Raw genomic sequence first — 9,060 nt, 5'->3', positions numbered from 1 at the left:
TCTTTTAGTGTTTAAAGCAAAAAAAATATAACACAGGAAGAATTCTACTAGTCAGCCCTATTATGGAAAAATAATAAAATATTAATCCATAGCGGTTTGAAATTTTCTGTAGTTATCTTAAATAATAATAAAGAGAATTTTCTGCATCAGGACTATTGTGGAGATCTATTCTAAGTCGGGAATACGTCTCGGGCATTTCTCGTGATTTCTTACTTAAAATCAAAACATGATAAGTGCAAGAAACAATGAGAAATCAATATCACTTTTTATTCAAGAGCCAAAAGAAAGTGATACAAGACAAACTTGTTCTTGTTAAAGGAACATTACAAATGCAAAATTCACTCGCGCATCAAATCAAAAGAAGTGAGTTGGGTCCTAACTTCAGTTAACTCCTCCTCGTGAGTGGCTCGCACCATGGCTTCAGCCTTTGCCCGGAGTTCTTCCTCACTTGGTATGATGATAGCCGCCGCTTCATTCCTGGCATGTTCCAAGGCTCGAGCCTACGTGTGATATTCCGAAGTGCCAGTTGTGTTTTGGGTGCTAAGGATATTGACAACATTTTCTTCACGGGAAAGTTCAGCCTTTAATCGCAGGACTTCAGCCTCAGCTTCAACAAGTCTGTTACGAAGCGAGTTCATAGAAGCGGTCGAGAGTTCTAACTCCTCTTGCTTCCGAATATTACGCTCGCGAAGCTCCCTGATATGACACTCTCTTTTAGCCAAATCCTGCTCTATCGCCTCCCGGCGAGCCACTTCTGCAACCTGAAGACCAGCCAAAGTAGACATAATTTGTGGCTGAAGCTCTCTGTGACCTAAGGCTTCAAAATGTTGTAACTGTTCTTCCAAAAGAAGAATAATCTCCGAACAGCGCTCGAACCATGGAGTGTTTCCCACACTCCTGACTCCGTTTAAGCCTGCCTCCAGAAGAGGTCGGAAGGAATTAAAAGTTCTCTGACCACTCACCACATATTCGATCACCTTCTTCGCGAGGCTATTCAAATATACCAAAGAAATTTGAAGGAACTCAGGTGCACCCGTGAGACTTGAAGTAACGCTTGGGGATACTCCCCTAGCCATTGAAACTGGTGCAGGGGATCCGGGCGCTGAAGCTACAGAAGCAGTTGAAACATTCAAGGCTGTTCCGGAGGAGGAGTCACAGTAATAGCCCCGGGCAATGTTGCCGGTGAAACAGCCGCCATGGATGAGCCAGGCAAATGCTGCTCTTGTAAAGGAGTTGACACATGCGTGATCTGTTGTTCTGTAGGAGGAGTAGCAGTGGTAGTCCTGGGAGGAGGTGAACCTGCACGAAAAAAAGGTCGGAACGTGAAAAAAGCATGTGGAAGAATTTGAAACAAACCCGGCTTACCGGTGAGATAAAAAGGAGTATAACCAGATGCTTTATCAGATGGGGCCTTAGGAGCATCATCCAAAGTGGTGATGTCATCCATAGAATCATGCTCTTCATCCTCCGCATCATCACATGGCTTGTTGCCAACGTCAGCATCCTCATCATCTCTATCTTCGTCAGCTGCATCACCAATCGAGGAGCCTTCATAATCTACTCGCTCCTCATCATCCCGTATAGCTGAAGATTCAGGAAGATTTGTGCTAACAGTTGGTTTAGTCATAAGTCCCATTGTCGGACTAGGACTTAAACCGCCAGCTTGTGACATTAGTGCTGAAGGAGGAGGGGATGGATTCTCTTCATGGCCCTGGGATTCTAACACTGGAGCCCTAGGAGGGTCTGCTACCGGAGCAGATTCTACATCTGTGGCCATCAATTCATTCTCTTCATCATCGGAGGGATGGTGAGAAGAAGCTTCACTTGATAAGGCATCTGTGGCCATCAATTCATTCTCTTCATCATCGGAGGGATGGTGAGAAGAAGCTTCACTTGATAAGGCCGGGCCATGAGAACGGAGCCCAGTTCTATGTGGTGAGAAGAAGCTTCACTTGATAAGGCCGGGCCATGAGAACGGAGCCCAGTTCTATGTGGCAGGCCTGCAACTGAAGATTCATGTTGTTCTTCATCTTCAGCAGCTTTGATAGCGTCAGCCATCAACTTTGGTTTCTGCTGGCCTTTTGGGGGAGGAGACCCAACCATCAGTTTTCGACGAGTCTGCTTATCATATTGACCAGTTTCATCTGCCGAAAGTTTTATTTTCCCAGCTACCCTTGTTGTGGGAGAATATACCACCCGGGGTTCCTCCACTGGAGCAGGTTCAGCTTCTTGTTCCTCTTCTGGCCTCAATGGATAGAAATTCGTCGATTCCTCTCAGGCGAGACGTTTTAGACCCCCTCCTTAAAGCGTACATATGCCTGATGTCTTTCAGGCAAGATGTATTCAAGTTGTAATTAGGAGTCTGGGAAGCGGGAAAATACCAATTGCAGAAGCTTATAGAAGTGTAGGAATTGGGTGTTTTGTGGGGAAGCCTAAAGATTGCTCTGGTACAACCTGCCACAGAATAGTACCAAGCCCTGGCCCCTTCATATAAGTTGCTCACAATTGAGAGCTGAGGTCAAGGGTTCCCAACGTATAACTGATCATACCCAAATTGGTGGGCAAACCTATAGGGTTGGTAGGGTTCGAGGAAACACTTATCACCTTGCCTAAAGATCAGGTAGCCTGGCCTGATAGAGAGAAGCCAATGGAAAACACCCCCGCTCAGCTGGGTGAATCCGTTAGGACCCGCTACGTCCTGATACTCTGCTCCATAGACGCCGCCTTCGAAACCAGGGAAACAACGGAAGATATGATAATGGGTGTCTCGCGACAAGATCTGACGAATTCTAACCATATAACCTCCCTCCCATTTTGTAGATTCTAGTCGTTGCACGAATGGGATGAACGAGTCTTCTGGGGGAGAAGCTGCACTCATTAAGGGAGGACAGTGGAGCACATACCAAGCCATCAGATAAGTATAAGGCAATGGCACCCTGGGATTGGGAGTTTTGAAAATCTTGTTACCCCCAGACTCCACTACTATAACATCAGTAAAATCCACGGCCAATTCACGCAGCCTATTCTACAAGCAACCTACCATGGCGTAAAGCAGATTCAACGGCCTCCCATGCGCCAAAAGAACAGCCGGGTAGATCACCTCAACAGCAAGAGCATCAATTGGCCCGGTAGGAACGACGTAACGCTTGAGCCACAGCATCAAGAATCCAGCCAACAACGCCGTGTTAGAAATTGGAATCAGAGCTTGATAGTGGAAGCTTTCAAACTCTGTATAAGCCGGGAAAACATCTTCCTTGGCCTCGTTAGTGTAATGGGGGGTAGCATCATCAATTCGGGCTTGAACCTCCTCTAGAGTGCTTGCAGACAATCTGGTCACTGAAGCTCCTTTATTGGTCAGGCTCTGGAATAAATACTCCGCCCAAGATACCTGTTTGATGCCGCTTCCTCGAGCCCATGTCTGCTGCATGCAAATATGGAAGTGACACATGACTTCCCAGAGGGTGGAATAAATTTCAGGACTGGTCTTCTTTAAAATTTTAAGTTCCGCTGATCCCGGAACAAATTCTTCATATGGTAAATCCCCAAGAAGAAGACCTGAGACTTCGTGCATCTCATGAAGAGAGAAGCCTAACTCCCCCACTAGAGTGAAGAAAGTACAAGTCTCGGGATTATACTTCTCTAATATGGAGAAGAAATGAAAATGGCTCTGGACGATCCCGAATTTAGTAGCCCGTACCGGAATCTTCAAGCCAGCTCGAGTAAGAGGTACTTCCAATTCCTTCAAAACAAACTTGGTCATCCGGGTCCACCACCCTATCACCGGAGAATGAACCCAGCCAGGAGTTCTAAATCCTTGCGTGGGAAATTCTCCTTTTTTTGCCATAAACTTCTTGACAAAGGTATTCGCCGGACTGGCCACTTTGCCGACAGGGTACTCCTTAGCGAACAGGCCTGGCCGTAAGGCCGTCACCTGTCTGTTGTAACCAACTGTGCAGACCCCTTGAAAAGTCAGGGTTACGAGAATAACTCCATCCTGATCCTTAACAAGGTTCCAATCCATGTGCCTGGGGATGGAAGCGCACTGAAAGTAGGATATGGGGAACATCCTCTCCATATTAGGCAAGAAAATATTGTGGTCTCCAACTTTCTGCAGCCACTTGTAGTCCCCATCTTAAGCAACACCTGCCTCGAAGTCAACAAAATCCCCAAAGAGGAAGGTTTGACTATCGGTTTACGGCTCAGGTTCTCAAGTCGAGCATCCGTAACCAATATCCTAAGAGTTTCAGGAGAAGCCTTGGTGATTAGTTCCACACGGCTCTTCTCCGTAATTCAGAAAACTGGGAGTTCTTGGTGCAGGTTGAATGTCATATTCAGATCTACACCACCCGCGTGCCCAAAATGATGGTGAAAAGGGATAGGCTCGCTTGTTTGACGCACTGCAAAACAAAGAAAAAGGTTAGACAACGCAAAGGCAAATCTTAGACGCGGAGGTCGAACCTCGCGTTGAAAATCTCAGACGCGTAGGTCGAATCTCGCGTCAAAAATCTCAGACGAGGAGTTCGAGCCTCGCATTGAAAAATTTTAGACGCGTAGGTCGAACCTCACGTCAAAAATCTAAGACGCGGAGGTCGAACCCCTCATCGAAAATACTAAACGACGGAGTCCAGCCCCGCGTTATTGAAATGAGTTTCCTCGTTGATCCAAAGATCAAAACTTGCCGCAGCGAGTTTAATGACCACGGAGGTCGTACTCACCACCGATCAAAGGAAGTTGGGGCGGCATGCCCGCCTGAGCCGCAGCGCCACAGGCCGACGCAGATGCAGATGGAGCCGACCCCTGAGCCACGACGACGTCGGACTTGGAGGGATGAGGGACAGTCTTCTTCTTGGGTGCTATGGATCTAAGTCGAAGGAGGAGGAGAATCGCTATCGCCGGAGATGAGAACGAAAGTTTTCGTTAAAGTTTCAAGAAGAGTCAAATGACTCTTGATTTGACCCTTAGCCGTCTATTTATAGACAGCTATGAGCTGTCAAATCGGGACGGGATTCTAGGCTAGAATCTCGTCCAAACTCGATCTCAGCGTTCAAGTTGGTTGAACTTCCAAACGTGAGGCTCACCCACGCGTTCAAATTCTCAAACATGCGGAATTCACCCACGCGTTCCAATCATGTAGAATCCATCTATGCATTTGGACCGCTACAATAACAGCATCTCCACTACCAAGGCTACGACACAGCCCCAGATAAATAAAAGAAGAGCTAACAGCGATCATCAAGGTGACCAAAGCCGAGAAGAAACAGACGACTCCGGTGGGGAGTCTATTGGAGGAGTACAGATAGATTACAATCAACAACATTGAAATCATCTAGCTCGATCCGACGCGCCACTCATTCTTCTAAGTGGCTTAACATCCCAACAAAGAGTAATGATGATATCGCTGAAATCATCACCCTAGTTGAGCTGATCGAGAAAGGAGATAAAGTGGGTTCCTCTGAGGCTGCCCTCCTGACTAAACTTAGGATGAAGACATTCTCATATGGGTTTATGATTCTCTCTGTCTATGACAATGGATCTGTCTTAAGCCCAGAAGTGCTCAACCTCACGAAGGATGGCCTCATTGACAAGTTTGTAGCTGGTGTTTCTATGGTCGCTTCGCTGTCCTTGACTCTCTCTTACCCAACTCTTGTAGCTGCGCATCACATGTTCGTCAATACCTACAAGAACGTCCTTGCTGTTGTTGTTGTTCCTGTTGTATCTGCTAAGAATGCTGCTGCTCCTACCTTTAAGGAAGTAGAGAAGAAGGACGAGCCTGTCGATGAGTTTGATGATGACTTGGGATTTGGTTTGTTTGATTAAGTTCATTATCATCAAGACTCAAAGGTTATGTTGTTTGGTTTGGGGTAACATAATTTCAACATTACAACAACCAGGTTTGTGACGTCTTCAAATCAGACGGAGTGAACAATCAATACACTAAATTTTAGGATCCAAAGTATTCCGAAAATTCGTCCCAGTCAACCGCAAACTTTCAAAAACATTGGAGGGGGTTCTGTAGGCTGTCTAAAAATCACAATGGATAGCTGATCCCCATCAAGCCCTAACAATGGAAGTTACAATCAGATGACTTTCTTGTTACCGAAGGGAAAGCTGCAACCAAAAGATTTCCCTATGGACCAAGAAGAAGAATTCGTCCTTACAATCGAAACACAAGTAATTTCCAAATCACTGCATCCGCAACTCTACAATTGCTGCAAACACAGCCTCATATTTGAGATGATTGATCTTGATGGCTGTGACAACAACATGACTAATATTATATTAGCAACTATTAGAGGTGCTGATGAGCAGTATAATGATTTCAGAAATAAAAGGTTGAACTTGGTTGGTGAGTTGCTTGGTAGAGAGCTGTGGGCAAATATTCGTGTAGACTGTCTAAAAGTCACAATAGATAGCTGATCCCCATCAAGCTCCAACAATGAAAAGCTACGATCAGATAGTTTTCATGCCAACAAACGAAAGCTGCAAATGGAGGACTTTTCACATAGAGCGAGAAGAGTTATAAATCAACGACACTTCCGATAACTGATGAAAACTCTATTCAGCAGTCTTCACAATCTACAGTGAAAGTTACAATCTGACGACTTTCACACCCCACAATAGCTAAAGCTAGGATTACTGAATAACGGTCCTTGCAATGCTCTGTAGAAGAGGTTACAAATCAACTAACCCCTTCTAAAACGCGGAATTCATCCCCGCATTACAATTCTGGAAATGCAGGCGACACTCGCGTTTCCAAGCTGCAACAAGCAAAACGCGAGCGACCCTCGCGTTCTTGACGTTCAGTCAACACCCAACCTCGCGTCTCAATTCCAAGAAGCGAAGTTAGGGTTCTGAACGCCGGATTGGACGTTTGACTCGTTCAAACATGAGTCGAACGGTTTCAGAACTGTTTTCCCCACGATCTGAGGAAATCACGCCCACGTAGGAGCGGATTTAGAGGGCAGTTATAACCTCTTATCCACCTATAAAATTTCAACAAACTCAACTGAGTCAAGGGCTGGCTTTTTGGAACGGAGAATCGGAAGCAGAGAGGCAATAGAGGCGAATTCCTTGGAGATAGAAGATTTGAATCAAATTCAGAAGATCAAATCTAAGAGGATTCTTCAACAACAGAAGATCTGCTTGGTCATTAACCGAATTTTCGGTTCTAACAACTCTATCCACATAGTGCTAACTCGTTCGGAGTTCTTAAACTTGTTAAGAGTTATTCATCAAACTTTCCACAGAAGTTCATCGTTCCCACGAGGTAAAAGGACGGTCAGATCGTCAAGGGAGAGCGAATTCGACGCAAGCAATCAAAGGAGGCACTCCATCGCTACCAAGAAGAGCCCAGTTTTAAACAAATGGGAGAATCAAATTCATTCTCCTCTCTTTTGTAATCGGAATCCAAATTGTAATCGATTTTGAGAGAATACAAATTAATTTTTCTTTTATTTCTTTTACATCAAATTTTCCACAAACACTGAGGTTGACATCCTTAGAGCTCGGGTAGCTGAGATGGACAATCTCAGGGAGGAGCTTAGGCCTCAGATGCATTGGATTAATAACAATATGGTACATATACTAATATACACACTCTCGCATACACATGTACACTAGCATACACAAATATACATACATCTAATACTTATACACACATAAACATATGCATAGACTTAACACTCAGACATGTATACACTCATATATTGCTATTACTTTATAGGTTAATCCTTAGGGTGCTTGTCCTGCTCCCTCTCCTAATGATCCACCATCTTTTACTCGTCCTGCTCTCATTCCTCAGCTCGCTGCTGATATACCATATTCTGCTCGTCCAGCTTCGGCTACTAACACTTCTACTTCCAGTGCTCAAGGTTTATTATAGGAGAATCTTGTTAGAATATTTGCAGACTTGAGGTGTTCGAGTTTGTCCTAGGAGGACATTCTTCGAGGAATTGCTTCTGCTCCTTGACTGGATTGATTAGGCCACTCCTAATCTTATTTTGGACATTTGAGATATTTTGGATATTAGAGACAAATATATAATATTAGATGCTTTTTATTGTGAGATATTGATTAATCATTGTGTATGTATATATTCTGTCTCTAATATTGTATATTGAGGAATCATTGTGTATGTATATATAATATTGGATATTTAGCACCATTTGAGACATTTTTGTGTATGTATATTTTTTCACTTTCATTATGAGATATTGAGTAATTATTGTGTGAGATGTGTACGTTAAATATAAATAGGTAGATAAATAAAGTAGTTAAAATTTTAAAAAATATTAAAATAAATAGCCCAAACGATTGAAACTGCTTGGACACTACACAATCTAAATGGGTTTAGCCGTTTGGCCAATTTTTAGCCCAAATGATTCTAACCATTTGGACAGATATCTTTCCAAATGTTAGAACCGTTTGGGCTTAAAATTGGCCAAACGGTTAAACCCATTGGGGCAAAAAGTTGGACAAATGGTTTCAACCGTTTGGCACTTTTTAAAATCCTAAACGGTTACAACCGTTTGGACAATATCCTAAACGGTTATAACTATTTAGGATTTTTCCCAAATGGTTATAACCGTTTCGGCAACCGTTAGGGTAGAGTTTTCCCCAACGGCTTTAGCCCAAATAGTTTTTTTTCCCAAACGGTTGTAACCGTTTGGGACCATGTTTTCCCAAACGGTTCCAACTGTTTGGGCTGTCCTGTTTTGTACTAGTGACTTTTTAATTTAAACAAAAAATAATTATTTTATTTTAAGTTAGTTTTTTAAAATAATTTTCTGATGTACCATTACATGTCAGTTTGGTTGGGTTTGGTATGGTTTGTTCAATTTTGACTTGAGTACAAATGTTATAATTCAGTTTCAAAGTAGCTCACAATCTATGAATGAAGAATGAAGTTTATTGATATTAAAGTGTTGATTGACAAAAAGAGAGCATTGCTTATCCTGCAACAAACCTTCAGGTGAATTTATGTGAAAAAGAGTTCTCTAATGAGCATAATTTTTGTAACACTAGCAAGTTCCATACGACTTGTGTGCATTTACATATATT

The 9,060-nt window shown here is 43.4% G+C and overlaps 2 protein-coding genes across 2 annotated transcripts; one reads left to right on the top strand and one right to left on the bottom strand.

Moving 5' to 3' along the window:
- LOC109821646 (lateral signaling target protein 2 homolog) lies at window positions 1,130–1,846 on the bottom strand. The gene is made up of 2 exons (XM_020387818.1): window positions 1,366–1,846; window positions 1,130–1,299 (listed from the first exon to the last, which is right to left on the bottom strand). Exons 1-2 carry the CDS (start codon window positions 1,844–1,846, stop codon window positions 1,130–1,132), a joined length of 651 nt encoding a protein of 216 aa, XP_020243407.1.
- Window positions 3,662–5,817, top strand: LOC109821645 (60S acidic ribosomal protein P0-like). The gene is made up of 2 exons (XM_020387817.1): window positions 3,662–3,726; window positions 5,331–5,817. The coding sequence occupies exons 1-2, from the start codon at window positions 3,662–3,664 to the stop codon at window positions 5,815–5,817; spliced, it is 552 nt and encodes a 183-aa protein (XP_020243406.1).

The sequence above is a fragment of the Asparagus officinalis genome, chromosome 8 (genome assembly GCF_001876935.1).
Source record: "Asparagus officinalis chromosome 8, Aspof.V1, whole genome shotgun sequence".
NCBI lineage: Eukaryota > Viridiplantae > Streptophyta > Magnoliopsida > Asparagales > Asparagaceae > Asparagus > Asparagus officinalis.
The sequence above is the reverse complement of the archived record's forward strand: the minus strand, read 5'-3'. Positions and strand labels throughout refer to the sequence as shown.

Coding starts and splice junctions, on each gene's coding strand:
- LOC109821646 (XM_020387818.1), bottom strand. CDS start 1,846: ATGGCCACAGATGCCTTATCAAGTGAAGCTTCTTCTCACCATCCCTCC. Junction 1,300..1,365: donor TACTCCTTTTTATCTCACCG/GTAAGCCGGGTT, acceptor TTTTTCGTGCAG/GTTCACCTCCTCCCAGGACT.
- LOC109821645 (XM_020387817.1), top strand. CDS start 3,662: ATGGCTCTGGACGATCCCGAATTTAGTAGCCCGTACCGGAATCTTCAA. Junction 3,727..5,330: donor CAAGCCAGCTCGAGTAAGAG/GTACTTCCAATT, acceptor GAAATCATCTAG/CTCGATCCGACGCGCCACTC.